The sequence below is a fragment of the Oreochromis aureus genome, linkage group 6 (genome assembly GCF_013358895.1).
Source record: "Oreochromis aureus strain Israel breed Guangdong linkage group 6, ZZ_aureus, whole genome shotgun sequence".
Lineage (NCBI taxonomy): Eukaryota > Metazoa > Chordata > Actinopteri > Cichliformes > Cichlidae > Oreochromis > Oreochromis aureus.
In genome coordinates this window covers 1,482,705-1,499,213 of record NC_052947.1, presented here as the reverse complement: position 1 = coordinate 1,499,213, position 16,509 = coordinate 1,482,705, and the positions used below count along the sequence as shown (strand labels likewise).

The following is a 16,509-nucleotide window of genomic DNA, read 5'->3' as shown; positions in this document are numbered from 1 at the left end:
CTACGTTCACACTGCAGGCGAAAGCGCATCAAATCCGACTTTTCTGACCCTCTGCGCCCCATATCCGATCATGGTGTGACAGTGTGAACGGCACAAATCCGATATTTTCAAATCCGATCTGGGTCACTTTCGTATGTGGTACTGAATCGAATACATATCTGATGTTTTAGAAAGCGACTGCTGTTTGAACGGTCATGTCGCATTAAATCCGTCTTTTACGTCACTGACACAAGACAGACGCCAATTATCAGCGCCGGAGAAGGGCCCGAGAAGACATCGCGAACGCTTCCTGGCCATCCAGTGTAGATGTTAGTGAAACTGTTGGGAAGACAACGTTGGAGAAACGTGAACATTTTATTTGTACTGTATAATCTGCAGATTCTGACAGAAATCTGCAGCTATCCTTTGAAGCACCGCTCCTCTAAAACAGCAATAAGGATCATTATTAGGTTATTTACATTATTATGTAAGTAACAAAATAACTTAAAGCAAAAATTGGGAAACGTAAAGTCTGAAGTCTTTATATTAAAGGCCATCAGTCAAACAATTCTGTTTGCTCTGGGTCTAAACAGAGCGCGTTGTGTGTGACGTCTTCTTTTGCGCATGCGGGCCGCTTTGAGCGTTCACACTACAGAGCGTTTGCTGTCGCATTTTATTTGTAGTGTGAACAAGCAGACAAAAAAATCGGATTTGTTCAAAAAATTGGAATTGAGCATTAAGACCTGCAGTGTGAACATAGCCTAAGTGTAAAATTTCCAACACCCCATACCAATTTGTAAGATTGTTACACTGTGTAATGGAATTATCCTGTGTTTCACCTCCATGTTTCTGTTAACCATTTATATCAGTGATGGTAGAGATTCTAACAAGTTCAGTTGAGTGTATTACTTAAATCTGGAACTACTACAAAGAGGAACATAATCATGTTATAATAACTATACTTATAAATAAGGCAGCGCGGTGGCGTGGCGATTAGCACTGTTACACACAGCAAGAAGGTCCTGAGTTCGATACCACCACCTACCCGGGGCTTTTGGTGGGTTCTCTCCAGGTACTCTGGTTTCACAGTCCAAAGACATTCATTGTCTAAATTGCGAGGATGGAGTTATAAATATTCCAAATGTGAAGGAACTCTGCATCTGTAGGACTGTAAATGACATCAGTAGTTTTGTTTACTGGTTTTCACTTTTGACATTATTTTCAAGTGTGTCACAGTAATAAGCCTTAAAGATAATAATGGATTGCATTTACATAGTGCTTTTCGAGACCCTTGAAGCGCTTTACAATTCCACTATTCATTCACTGGGATGTGAGAGTACCCAGAGAAAACCCACACAGGTAGTGGTATGCCCTGGGACTGACAGGGCAGCTGTGGTTGGGCTAACTGTGGCAGACTGACGGAAGCGAGGCTGCCAAATAACACCATCACCAACATCATCACTCTGGCCATCACCAGTGGGCAGTAGGTAGGTGAAGGACACAACGACCAAAACAGACAGAGCTGGGGATCGAGCCGGCAACCTTCCGGTTACAAGATGAGCTTCCTAACCCACTGAACCGAGGTCACACATGAATCAATGGCTTTCTTGAAATGAATTCATTTGCCACATATTTATGAATAAGCTGCAGTAGTAACTTGTTGTGCTACAAGACCACACACAGTTGCAGGAAACAGAAGTCGATGGGAAATTAATAACAAATCACACCGCTTTTATAAAGACAACTAACATTGAAAAGGCAGCATTTCTGAAAGTCAGTTGGGAAGTGTTAATATTTAAATCTCTGAAGTTATGTTGTTCTGTTTCTTTATTCAAGGTGTGTTTTGGAGGTCCCAGCTGTATATCGACCAACCACAGTTCCTGAAATTCAACATTTCCGTCCAGAGAGATGCTCTTGTTGGTGTGTATGGACGCAAAGGCCTACCTCCTTCACATACACAGGTAACATGGGAATGCAAATGTTCCCAGAACTACTTTAGAACTACTGTACCAACATATTGGAGAGTGGAAAAAGTGGATGAAGTGATATTTTCACCATTTGAAGTACTAATAAAGTAAAAAAACAACTCCCACTAATGTCTAGCTTTGATCATTGATTCAAACAGCAGTGATAGAAAATGACACCTGAGTGGTTTTCACGTTGTCATGCTATGACATATGTTAAAGCTGTTGCCACTGAAGTTAACTTTTGCCATTTGGCAGTCAGCTTTGACTTTTAAGAGACTGCTAATATATCCTCTGTGCCTCTATGTCCATCCTTTCTATTGTTAATAACTTTATTTTCCAGCATCTACGGGATTCATCTGTAAAAAACAAAAACAAAACAAAATTTTTCGAAGAGAAAAACATGACATTTTTTGGTATTGCTGCGTTTCTAGTCTTTCTGAAGCTCTTTCACAGTTGCTGCTTCTTTGCTCATTTGTCCAGTGAATTTTCCACTATTGGTCAAATGTATCTAAACTCATCAACAAAGTCAGAGAATGAAGCTGACTCAATCGGATGTGACCATAAGGAAGTTTTAGCCCACTAAAGACCCTTCCCTTTCAAAAAACAGCTAAATGTAATAAGAGTAATAAGCTAAGAGTAATAATCTGGGAAATGATAAGGAACTCATTTAGACAACAGATTGCCTTTCAAGAGAAAGCCACACAGTGATCTAACTCACCACTGAAGGACTCAGGGGAGCAGAGTGACTGAGAGGAAGTGTCAGAGCAGGTTCAGAGCTCGGGGACGAGGTTCGGCAGCCTTGGTGTTAGGGTTTGAATCATGGCGTATATCTCATTGGTGAATTTTCAGAAGAGAAGATAATCTGTTCATGTTGACCTAAAACATTATCCTGACATGAAACGCACAGAGTCTGTACATAACCAGATTGTTCTGTTATGTTGGCTGAATGAGAACAAAGACAACAGCTTGACAACCATAAAATAGTATTTTTGAAACAAGGATATTCCCAAAGACGTGGCATAGTTTATGTAAAATGTCCTGAAAAGAAGTAGCATGCCTAAAAAAGACTACCAAAAGCAAATGTCATGTCAGTAATGGCCTGACACAGGACCTGAGAGGTGCATCGGGCCCTTCAGTTGATCCATCGACTGTTTGCTGACGCCTGATGGTGTCAATGGGATCTGGTTAGAGCTGGAATCATGATTGAGAAAACGACACTTTGATTTTTGGGAACCATTTGACTGGCAATGGCTTCATGTTTGAGGATGACAATGGTCCCAAACACACAGCCAGTGCAGTAAAAGCATACTCGGATAGAAAAACACACAATGGAAAGCTTTCAGTACTGGACTGGCCTCTCAGAGCGTCAGGCTCAACATTATTGAAGTATTGTGCGATCATTCTGACAGAGAACAGAAAAAAAGGCAGCCGAGCTCCAAAGACGAACCTTGGAATCTCCTTCAAGAAGCCTGGAGAATACTTCAATAAATTTTAAGAAAGTTTGCGTAAGAGGATTTAGATGTGGCCATACCAAACATTGATATACCTCATATACTGTATTTTAAAGTAACTCTAACCTAACTCTACCCCTCCACTTACCTTTTCCTAGCAAGATACAAAGAAATGAAAGGTGATTAAAGCACATTCACAAATGAACTGCAGTGTAAAAAAGTGCGAGGTCAACAGTGTTAATTTAAATGTCAGTGTCAGTCCACGTTGGTACTTGAGTCGATCAAAAAGATGTCACAACATTTCAGATCCTGTGCATCATTATTATAACCAAGCACCTTCAGCTGCTTCCTAATGACACTGAATGATGAAAGTAATGTGGAAACACGTTCACTGGTATCACCGTGAGAAGCCTGAGCAATCGCCTCACAGTCACTGTCGTTAAGACTTAATGGCAGCACACTACATGTGAAATCCATTGATGCAGTCTGTGTCAGGTGGCACATATCATGTGACAGTTTCTGTTTATCTTCTGTCATGTCTGAAAGGGAGTGAGAGGAGCATTAATTTATAATGTAAATATAGATGAAAGGGGCATCTGTCAAAAAGGTTAGAAGCTATGTTATACATTCAGCATACAGAGCTGACTCATTTAATTGTGTTATATGTGTGCCATAGATGCCATGGTAATGTAGGTCATGACCCTGGGATGAGATTTTGTAGGCAAAGGACGACATGATACAGCAAAGAAATGTTTCCAACTGACACGATATTGATGTTTTTATCTTTATGCCTCAAAATGAAGTCTTATTGAATCAGTGGCTGCAGCTGATATCTGTTCACTACTATAGCATTTAGGAAAGCTTATTGTCAGCCTTCCTAGTTCATCTGACTTTTCTACTTTCAACAAATTTCCGAAATGCTCAGAAAACCCCCTGAAATCAACACAGGAACGATGGCGCCGTCCTAGTGGCAGCCTGAGGTGGCAGCTCTCCGATTCTCTGATTCTGATTCAAATTATAAATATTTCACAGGCAACTTTGCAAGTGAGTCAAGTGCTTCATAACCCTTAGTCCATAATGAATATAAGCTTCTTCACTAAACTATTGCTTTAATGACTACACTTACATCTCTGTGTTACATCTGTCAAAGGACTAATCCACGCAGTCACACAACTCAGAGTTAGCACTTTAGATGATAGCCAAGTGGGTGTCTTAACCTAATGGGTTCAAGTTCCCATTACTCCATTTCAGGGTTTCTGTGTCCTTCTTCTTCTTCTTATCTTTTCCCTCATTCCTCATCCAGATGACTGCCTCTCCCTGAGCCCACTTCTCCTGGATTTTGCTTCCTGCAAAAGGGAGTTTTTCCCTTCTGCTTTCACCCATTGTTTTCTCTATTACTGTTGTTGTAAAATGGTCCATACCATTATACACAGAGCTAATTTCATAGACATCCATCTGTTATGTCATGTGAACACTCGGAGTTTATTTGGTGATATATTTAAGGTTCACCAAAGACCACTTGATAAAATCGGGGCCGGTTTAGCTCAGTGGGATGAGCGGGCGACCGTAGGCTGTGTGGCTGAGAGCGGCTGGCTACGGTTCGAGGCTGACCTGTGTTCTTTGCCGCATGTGTTTTATTATGTTATTCATTTAAAAGGGACAGTGCAGTTTAACATAGTCCAAGTGCAAACCATGAAACTGATGTAATGAGTTTATAGCTGTTGCTAATTTTCAACCATTGTCCCTTGTTGGGCTTACAATCACAATACACATATTTTACAATAAAACATAATTTTTCATAAAACCAAAATACATCATAAATACATAAAAACTACAATTAAGAGACAATAAATTAAAAAAAAAATCAACAACAACAAAAAATCATTAATTAAAATGACTATAGCTCTGATTTGCCTTTAACCAAACTTTGACCTTCACTGTAAAGCACAGGTGTCGAACTCCAGGCCTCAAGAGCCGGTGTCCTGCAGGTTTTAGATGTGTCCTTGATCCAACACAGCAGATTTAAATGGCTAAATTACCTCCTCAACATGTCTTGAAGTTCTCCAGAGGCCTGGTAATGAACTAATCATTTGATTCAGGTGTGTTGACCCAGGGTGTTATCTAAAACCTGCAGGACACCGGCCCTGGAGGCCTGGAGTTCGACACCCCTGCTGTAAAGGAACTGATGTCTGTAATCGATTTGATTTCAGTTGGAAGTGTGTTCCACAGATGGCAAGCCTTTATGGAAAATGCTGACTGACCAAATTTAGATCTGCAATATGATATCTTGCAGTTGCCGTTCACCATGCTCCCTAGTAGGTGTGTTCTCACTGCATTGCCTATTAAAGCTAGTCAGAGGCCAAAAGAAGGCCACTTGATTGACTGACCTGCACTGCTGTCCTTGCTATGCTCTGGCACTTCAGGAGAATCCAGGTACTGTGCAGGGTGACAAAAACTGGACATGTTGAGCATCACCTCAAAAAGCATAGTGGTTAGATTGTTATAGGTAAAACTTTAGGCTAAAACTTGGGGAAAATAAGATGTTTGCATTATTGTGCTTTTTTTGTTTTCCAGTATGACTTTGTGGAACTGTTGGATGGTAGTCGGCTTATTTTGAAAGACAAACGAGCACTGAGTGACACCGACGCAGGACACATACGTCCAGCTGGTTCTTTTGAAGAAGAGTCTGAGGGAGGCCCCCGACATATTCGCTCAGTGAATGTGCACGAAGCTGGGTTCATCCAGTACCTGGACACTGGAATCTGGCACCTGGCGTTTTACAATGATGGACGAAACACAGAACAAGTCTCCTACAGTACCATCATCATAGGTGAGACATGCTTGTTCTTACTGGGACGTTACTGTAAGAGTGTGTGAGTGCACCTCTTCAAAGCATGTGCTCAACATATTTGGTGCCAGCTTGTCATTACAGGGTTTTAAATATACTGCTACTATTAATAATAATAACAATAATTATAATGAGAAACATCAAAGCAGGTTCTGGAGCTCATAGTTATCTAGAATGTGACAGACATCATGATCTTAACTCGAAGCAACGTTGAGTAAAGCTGCATTCAATTCCTTGATAAGTTATCTCAAAAAATGAGTTTGAAGTGAAAATACAGACAGTTGACTAACAGATTCAAGCCCAGACCTTTCTAACTGTGAGGGAACATCAGTCAAGATATATCTATATGTAAATGACAACAACATTTAATCTAGTTTTACTTTTTAACCAAACTGGTTGCGGTTATGCACCACTTACATAGACATCTGTTAGTTTTAGGTGATGTAGCACTAAATGACGAAAGATGTTTAACATACTATAAACCTTGAATGGGTTTTTTAGGGAAATGCAGGCACAATAAATGAATTTGGCAGCTAAACCTGGTGAGACTGAAGCGACCTGCAACTATATAGGCTGGATGTGATTTTCAATAAATGACAAATATTTAATGTAATACTAGTATGCTGTGAAAACCTTCAGTGGCACGTGTGTGTGCAGTTTTAATTAGAGCAAAGGAGTCAAAGCAAAAAGCACGGCAGAGAGGGAAAGAGCGGTTGTGGTGATTGGATGCATTGATTGGACTAATTGGCTGTAACTATGGTAACAGCAGAAGAGCAGTCACGCAGTTTGGTGTGTGTATGTCTTTAAATAATCTCTCTCTCTCACTTTAAATCAGAGTCGATTATGGAGTGTCCTCACAATTGTCATGGAAACGGTGAATGTCTCTCGGGGATTTGCCACTGTTTCCCAGGATTCCTGGGGCCTGACTGCTCTCGAGGTAAACGATTCTGCCTCACCTATAGGGAAGTAGGAATTGTTGCATTATTGGATTCCCCGTTACTTTTATCAAAGAAGACCCTGACCATGACAAAGACTTTAAATATTTTGTATGTTTTCAGCTGCTCTGTTTAGGTCAAGTGTGCTCCTTAATAAATCAAGAATAATTGAAAAGTTACACTAAGTATTTATGGGCACGAGATTTATAACTGAATAGCATTTTATTGAATATGAATCCATCTTAGTTGTTTACACAGTACATAGCTTGATGGGAACTTCAGGGTTCAGTTATCTTACTGCCATTTTTGGGCGATTTAGTAAGTGTGACTTGTTCCATTCATGCATGTGTGTGGTGCAGCGTCCTGTCCAGTGCTGTGCAGTGGTAACGGACAGTACTCTCGTGGACGCTGCCAGTGCTACAGTGGTTGGAAAGGTACCGAGTGCGACGTGCCAGCCAACCAGTGTATTGACATCCACTGTGGAGGACATGGTATCTGCATAATGGGCGCCTGCATCTGCAACACTGGTTATAAGGGAGAGAACTGTGAGGAAGGTAAGAGTGTGAAAGTGTCACCACAGTACTGAAGTTCCATGTAATCTTTCTCACAGCGACTTTCACATTTTGACTCTACTCCACTCTGTTGTGTAAAGTTATTGGTTTATTAAACATTTTTTGTACCCACTATAATTCTGTTGGAATCGGGGAAACCTTTTAAAATGTCACAATTCAGCAATAACAGCGCTTATGCCCATTTTTACATTTGACAGCAATAAATTTGATGATTTTAACTAAAGTGACTCGAAATACATCAAAATCAAAATATGCTATACTGTTATATGCTAACAGTTTTTCACCTGTATCAAATTCGACGGATTTTCATCCACCAAAGTGGGTCAATTATAGGAATATGGTAATTCCTGGGAATCTTAAAACTCAAATTGTACATGTCAGATTTGTGAGTATTTTTATGGTACAGTAGTCACAGTTGACACTGTCTTGAGTCTCTATTCCAACCACATTCGCCAAGGAGACAGGCACCTGAAACAGACGTTTTGGACAGTCCCCTATGTTGTTTTAGATTCAAGATTCAAGATCCTTTATTTGTCACATGCATAGTACAGAGTACAACATGCAGTGAGATGTATCCTGAGAGAACATTAAATGAATATATACGGGGACATTATGTGTAGTAAGTAGCATTATATGCAGCAAGTAAGTGAATTAGGTATATTACATGAATTAAATAAAATAGACAATCTGGAAATTTTAAATTGAAAATCTGAGGGGGGGGGGCATGTTCTGGTTTAGGACTCGGATGGCTTGGGGATAGAAGCTCCTCCTCCTCTTTACTAAAATAGTAAAGAGACAAATTTGAATCTATTTATTCTGAGCTCAAATGAAACTTACTTAGAGCTAACTGACATTAAAACAGAGGCTGGGGTTTGTTCATAAATTTATTTATCTGTGAGTGTGAGAAACATGTGCAAGTCCCAGAGTGCAGACAGCATTTAGTGAGTGTAATGGTTACACTGTTACCATTTTCACATTCAGTAAACTATTATTATTATAATTATTATTCCTCTTGTGTTTTTTGGTGATATTGTTAATATTATTTCTGCATGTGATCTTCTTATAGTGTCTCACACTTGTGTGAGAGCAGAATATAAAACATAGAATATTAAACTCTTAGATATCATGTGTAGACCTGTCATGGCTACAGGCTGCCTGTTATGCTTTTGACTTAGATCTAACTGTATTTGGAGTAATATTTCCAAACCCCCTGACAAATACTCAGGAAAAAGGCCCTGTTAGCCTTTAGTAACATGTTACAGTTACCTCATCTGGTTCCCATTAGTTTCATTTTTTCAACAATAAAACTAAGAAAGAGCAGATCCAAGAGCAGACAAAGATTTATGTTTTTCTGTTTTTTCCTCCATCTGTTATCATTATTAGCTGGTATCTATGCAGATAGAATAACAGTCCTAACAGTAGAGAGGGTCTCTATCGCTGCATCAGTAACAACGTGGAATCGATTGGGACTGACAACAACTCACACATGAAGTGGTAGGCTATACAAGCTCACAAAGTGGAGTCAGTGGATGCTGAAGCACATAGTGTGGTAGAGAGGCTTTCTGCAGAGTCGGTCACTACAGTCATGTGACTTCACGTGACCTTCAGATTAGCTCAAGAACAGTGCGTAGAGAGCTTCATGGAATAGCTTTCCATGGCTGAGCAGATGCAACCAAGCCTTACATCACCAAGTGCAACACAAAGTGTCACATGGAGTGGTGTAAAGCACCCTTCCACTGGGCTCTGTAGCTGTGGAGAGGTGTTCTGTGGCAATCCCATAGATGACTCTTTACTATAATGGTCTTCCTCTACAATAATTAAATTATTTAAATGTACTTTTGTTCAAGCTTCTGGCCTTTTACTTTATCAAACTCCTTCCTGAGATTTTATCCAGTAAATATAATCTTTGATGAGTTCAATCTAAAGACACTGGCGATGCTAAATTGTGAAGCAGGTCACAGAGAGAGCCACCTTCTGACCATTTTCAATAAAATTTTCACTGATCATATAAAAAAATGTGACATATTCTTAGTGTGTGTTGCCATGGGTACAGGAGGTGATAAGTACCTGTGTGCAACAGTCAAAATTATAATGCAGAGCATGAACTGCTTCGACGGTAGGATGGCCACCCGGCCATGTGGAGATTTCATTTGAATTGGAATTGTGGAATTTTGAAGAAGGTTGCCCAGTGAAAACAGATCTACCCGGTGTTTGTGGACAAACAAATTATTTAATTATTACATTATTTAATATTGTAAAACCCCTAAAAGGCAAAAAAAAAAAAATCTATAAATCATTCCAGTGTTAAGAGCTTTCTCTCCATCCCTTTATAAATGTCATGCATTCAGCTGCAGTAGCTGTAACAGATTTATACAGATCAATTTGCAATTTTGCTCACTTGAAATGAAAGTTTTTAATTTTTATGATCTCATTTTAATGAAGAGAGACCGAATATGAAGCAAAAATGTAGAAAAATACTTTATATGAACGGTGTAATTATGAAGTATATGAAATGATCTTGACTGAGGTCTGGAGACTGGCTAGACTCCACTCTGTTTCTTCCCTTTGTTCCCTTGGTGGTATATTTTATAACTGTCATGCTGCAGGACCCATCCCATCCCATGTTAGTGTTCTGACTGAGGAAAGGAGATTCCTGCCCAAGATTTTATGGTAAATGCCCCATTCATTGGCCCCAGTTTAGGGAGGCATCCCTATGAGGATGCTGTTCTTTGGGTAATTTCTCTTCCTCTAAACATGGTGGGTTGAGTTGACGGCAGAGAGCTGGATTTTGGTTTCATCTGACCACAGCATTTTCTCCCAAGCCTTCTCACGGTCAAGCTAAAGGTGGAACTATCCCCGTGCCTTTGTAAGCAGGGGGACACTGCGAGTGCTGCAAGATTCCAGTGTTGCCAATCACGTTCCTGGTGACTATGGTCCTAACCCCTATTAGACCATTAACACGCTCCCCCTGTGTAGTTTTGGGCTGATCCACCACATGATCATTCTCATCTCCTGAGACCAAGGTCTTGCATGGAGTGATTGATGATTGACTGATGATGCATTTTCTATTTCTTCCAATCTGAATAATTGCATCGGCAGCTGTTACCTTTTCACCACCATCTTGGTCTTATTGCCGATGCAGTCTTGTCTCTCATGTGCCTTTCCCACGGTGGTGGAGAGGTCGTAATGGAAGAAATCGATTTTGTGGACAGGTGTGCTTTAGACACATAAGTTTAAGTGTCTGTAAGTAATTTACTGTAATATCTGTGCCACATGGGCACACAGCCCACCTGTGGGAGCCAGAATTCTGGCTAAGGGGTAGGGAGCCAAGTACTTACATCACTGTGTTTTTCTGAATTTTGGTTGATATTCTGTCTCTGCATTAAAAGCAAACTACCGTAAAAATTAGAGACTGTTAGTTTCTTACTTACCAATTCTACAGGGGATCTAATCATTATTTCTCCGGCTGTAAATGCTTAATTGATTTATTCTAATACGATGTGCAAATAAATATCCACAGCATCTGTTTAAGCCAGATACCTGGCTAAAAGCAAGATGCAAACAATGCACTACACTAATTCAAATTAAATTAATCAGTAATGACTTGCACAGGCGTACAACAGTGCTGAGGGAAGTGATGCTCATTTGTGATTCACCTTGTGGATATATGCAGACACAATGGTACAAATATGAAAATGCATATCACAGCGGACAGTAACCACATTACTTTCAGATGAGTTCAATCCTCAGTTGGAAAGAGACAGACAGAGGGAGAGGGCGTGTGTGTGTGTGTGTGTGTGTGTGTGTGTGTGTGTGTGTGTGTGTGTGTGTGTGTGTGTGTGTGTGTGTGTGTGTGTTTTAATCCTATTTACAGCTGCTAATCTGAAAATTTATGTCAAAGATGCTGTGTAGGTTTACCCCAACAAAATGACACATAATATTCTTTTGTGTTTGCACTGAATCGATGATCAAAGCCATGGATGTGTGAGCACTGCTGAGTGGTTTTCCACAAACACCTCAAATATACTGTGCAGAGGTGTTTTCTGGTCTGGTGTCTTCTTCTGCCGTTTCAGTCCATGTGTAATAACTTGAGATACAAATAGTGAATTAAATGCATGTAATGAAATAAGCCAAACATTCAATAATTGCTTAATGTGAAAGTACAAATGAGGAGCTCACACATAAAATTCTGTCATGACTTAGAGTCAGAAAAGAGGAAATGCACAACTTTATAACTGTATATAAAGCTGTTTGTGTGTAATTAAGTTTGAAGAGTTTAAGCATCTGGCTCCAGACAACTGCCCTCAAGAGTTCAACAGTAAAGTTGATGTGTGAACGTGTGCATGTGTCCTGTATGTACTGTTTGGTGTACTGATAATTTCCTTTCTGCATCCAGTGGACTGCATTGACCCCAGCTGTTCGGCCCATGGGGTGTGTATTCATGGCGAATGTCACTGTCAGCCAGGCTGGGGTGGAGCCAGCTGTGAAATTACCAAGGCCATGTGTCCAGACCAGTGTTCAGGCCATGGCACCTACAATGCAGAGACCAGTACATGCGCCTGCGACCAGAACTGGACTGGACCTGACTGCTCTTTAGGTGTGTGCACTGTTTACCTGTCTATGTCCACATTTCATTTTCTTTCTTGTTTCTCTCAGAATGAAACCTTCTGTTGAAGCATTTGTAAAAACAGCATTTCACAGTCCCTAAAACAATGAATACTGTATAGATGTGTTATGAGGGGATTTAGAAGTGAAGTGACGGGCATAAAAAAATCCAAATCACTTACAAATTAGAAGCTATTTAAGACGACAGTGTTAGAGATGCAACACCCTGAACGCTGCAATACTAAATGGAATGCAACCAAGAAGATTTAAGGTAAATAAAAAAGTTTCATTTTATTTTTCAAATTCAAAAAGAGAAACAGAGTCAGACTATCATTACTTAGTAATGGCCTGTACTACAGAAATCAGCATATTGTATGAAAATTTTGTTAACTCTTTAACAAAACTTACCACACACAGTAGTGTTATCTACAAAATGCTCACGGTCGACATTTTCCACATATTTTTCTCTACAATTGCAGCAAATGATGCAATAATATACATACACATGATACACATGTTGCCAGCACATTTAATTCATTTCTATTCAGTTTATTTATATAGCACAAAATTACAACAACAGTCACTTTATTCTTTATCCAGAGTAGAATGATTGTGGTGTACAGCATACATCTTTAACAGCTTTAAAAAACAAGAACTGGATGCACAACATCCATCTCCAGTGCACACAGGTATACAAAAGGATCACATATGTCCCTCAGTAAGTTGCACCCTGAGCAGACACTTTTTGATTTAATCTCTCTCCTACACAACACTCAAACACAAAAATTAACACAGTGACTTGTAGTAATCTGTACTGAGCTTTTCCTGAACCTTACTGGATGCAAAGACGTCATTTGGCGTACACAGGGTGCAGTCCAGGATGCAGCTGCGGGTGAAATAAGAACAAAGTGCATCAGTGTGCGTGGACGTGCTTGTATCGGTTGCATTCACATGCAATCGCTGTGTTTCTGCCATCGATGGAGTAATTTCTCTTTGTTGCTGTTACAGAGGTGTGTGAAGTAGACTGTGGCAGCCATGGAGTGTGTTACGGCGGCGTATGCCGCTGTGAGGAGGGCTGGACTGGAAGTGTGTGTGACCAAAAGGCCTGCCACCCACTGTGCAGCAAGAACGGAGTTTGTAAAGACGGGAAGTGTGAGTGTGACCAGGGATGGACAGGGGAGCACTGCAACATTGGTGAGTGGATCACACACACACACACACACACAAAATAACTTATTATTATGACTACACTTAAATAATCCAGTTGGACACAGCAGAGTAGCAAACAGCCTTGAACAAAACTACAGATATCTTAGGTGAGCGCGTTTCACTGATTGGTCCCTGTGCCATTGTTAACCAGCGTATCACAGTTTCTCATGTTTGTGGTTGCTCTCAGGGTTTGAGGAAAATTATGCTGCTGATAATGTGGATGTACATGTTTGTGTTAGTTTGTTGTTTTCCAGTAAAACACATCTTAATCTGAGCTCAAAGCAGAATTCCCATTTAGGATCGCTCTAGGTAACTTCTTTTTTGTAGCTGGTGTTAGTTACCAACACTGCAAGATGCTTGATCTTATCTGCTCAGCGCTGCAATTAATAACATCCAGAAAGATTATGGTCTTATATATGTTGCTTCTTGGCTTTTGCTAAGACTGCACTGTGCAAAAGTAAAAAATATCTATCCAGTACACAGTCACATAAAGTTATCGATGTAGTCCTCAAGAAGAATTGAAGCAACAAAGAGTCTTTCAAAGATCTTTCATCTGCATCCATGATCTAAAATAAACAGGGACCAGAAAACACCCAACGATAGTCTCAGAGAAAACACTAATGCAGCTACCTGGGTACGTGCTAACTGACTTGAGCAAGTAGTGAAGACTTGTTTTTTTATTAGACATGAGCATGACTGAGCCAGTCAACTAAAGAGCAGCTGTTGGTTGTATCGCTGCTGCAGACACTGGGTTATGATTGTGATGATCAATCACAATCATGATTGTGATACACAATCATGTGTAGTGGTTACACATGATTCCTTGGTAGGAATCATGTGTAACCACTACATTTGCATCTTATGTTGGTCCATGTTAGAAACACAGAGATGTGAAGAATTGTTTCCAAATTCATGAAACTGGGTGATTTCATACTTCAGCTTGGAAACAGCACACCTGACATCATATCCTATCAATACAAAATAACTGGATTGGACCTGATGAGCTTTGTTTGTTTGACTGAAGCTCTTCGTGGTCACTTTCATTTACATCTCTTTTCTTTGCTTCCTTCTATCTGAACTAAATCCTCTTTATTTATGTCTTTGTTCTTCCTTTTTCCTGTCTTCTTAAAGCTCACAATCCGGATATTAGAGTTAAAGGTACTGTACACTGTTTTAAAAAATCTTATTTTCACTGTTATCACTAGTTTTTTTTCTTTTCCTCTCTTCATCCTTTGCTTTTTCTGTTAACGTACAGCTGAACTTTAGCTGCTTCAGTGATAGATTTTATTGATGTATTTACTGGATGTTACAGCTGGGCCCCAAAAAGAGGGCAAATTCATCAAACCAGTTTACACTAGCTATAATAATAGCTTGACTTACAGAAACACATTTCCTTGTTACTGTTTTATTCAATCCCTGTGTGATACTGCATGTTTGATGTCATAATGGCTTTCTCAGTGACTTGGGCCATCTGAGTATTTTACTTTGAGCAGACAGGACCTACATAAGCACAGGCAAAATCAGTATTGACCATCTTTGATGTAGACCATGAAATCTTGGCCTCAGTTTTATTTATATAGCGCCAAATCACAACAACAGTCGCCTCAAGATGCTTTATATTGTAAGGTAGACCCTACATTAACACATACAGAGAAAAACCCAACAATCATATGACCCCCTATGAGCAAGCACTTTGGCGACAGTGGGAAGGAAAAACTCCCTTTTAACAGGAAGAAACCTCCAGCAGAACCAGGCTCAGGGAGGGGCGGGGCCATCTGCTGTGATTGGTTGGTGTGAGAGAAGGAAGACGGGATAAAGACATGCTGTGGAAGAGAGACAGAGATTAATAACAGATATGATTCAATGCAGAGAGGTCTGTTAACACATAGTGAGTGAGAAAGGTGACTGGAAAGGAAAAACTCAATGCATCATGGGAATCCCGGCAAGCTTACGTCTATTGCAGCATAACTAAGGGAGGATTCAGGGTCACCTGGTCCAGCCCTAACTATATGCTTTAGCAAAAAGGAAAGTTTGAAGCCTAATCTTGAAAGTAGAGATAGTGTCTGTCTCCTGAATCCAAACTGGAAGCTGGTTCCACAGAAGAGGGGCCTGAAAACTGAAGGCTCTGCCTCCCATTCTACTTTTAAATACTCTAGGTATTTAAAAGTTCTTAACCTGGGTTCGATCGAACCCTAGGGGTTCGGTGAGTCGGTGTCAGGAGTTCAGCAGAGCCTCTGCCGTGACATGCACGGCACATTTTGTGCACCAGTAAAAAACATATCTATGGCTTGAATTTGAAGAAAATCATATTTTATTTTTCACTAAAGAGGGGTTCAGTGAATGTGCATATGAAACTGGTGGGGTTCGGTACCTCCAGCAAGCTTAAGAACCACTGCTCTAGGAACAACAAGCAAGCCTGCAGTGTGAGAGCAACTCTGTATTTAAGATATATAGATGTATTTTAGATAAGATGGAGCCTGATTTCAAAGGATTTTAAATTCAATTCTGGTTTTAACAGGGAGCCAATGAAGGGAAGCCAATATAGCAGAAATCTGCTCTCTCTTTACTCCTGGTCATCCTGTGAGCTGATTCCTCCTTTGTCCTGTCCACGTGTATTGCTACACAGTCAAATGTTCTCATAACTGTCACTGAATTTAAGCAGAATTTGACTCACACAATTGCCTTGTAAGATGTAAGTCATACTTTAGTTGACAGAAGACATTTATATAATTAGAAGTACAATTTTCATTTTCATTTTAGTGTTATTTTAAGTAATAGAGGATAGGGGATACTTGCCCACAAGCAATGCAGTATTACCCACCAAAGTGATTGTGGTTATATACGATTGTTTTTGGATCGTTAACTGTTTCTGGAGGGATTCTCTAAGTTGACGTTTCTGTTGGCTGTTGAAGATGAAGTGACCAAGCAGGAACCAGCAGTGTA

The 16,509-nt window shown here is 40.1% G+C and overlaps 1 protein-coding gene across 3 annotated transcripts in view; it reads left to right on the top strand.

Annotated features, from left to right (window-relative positions):
* The window catches only part of tenm3 (teneurin transmembrane protein 3), a 298,938-nt gene that overhangs the window by 187,272 nt on the left and 95,157 nt on the right, over positions 1 to 16,509 (top strand). For all 3 annotated transcript variants that reach the window (XM_039613612.1, XM_039613610.1, XM_039613611.1), the window contains 6 exons: positions 1,816 to 1,940; positions 5,972 to 6,227; positions 7,081 to 7,182; positions 7,540 to 7,734; positions 12,149 to 12,349; positions 13,366 to 13,551. In XM_039613612.1, coding sequence (XP_039469546.1) covers positions 1,816 to 1,940; positions 5,972 to 6,227; positions 7,081 to 7,182; positions 7,540 to 7,734; positions 12,149 to 12,349; positions 13,366 to 13,551 — 1,065 coding nt within the window. The remainder of the gene's footprint in view (positions 1 to 1,815; positions 1,941 to 5,971; positions 6,228 to 7,080; positions 7,183 to 7,539; positions 7,735 to 12,148; positions 12,350 to 13,365; positions 13,552 to 16,509) is intronic.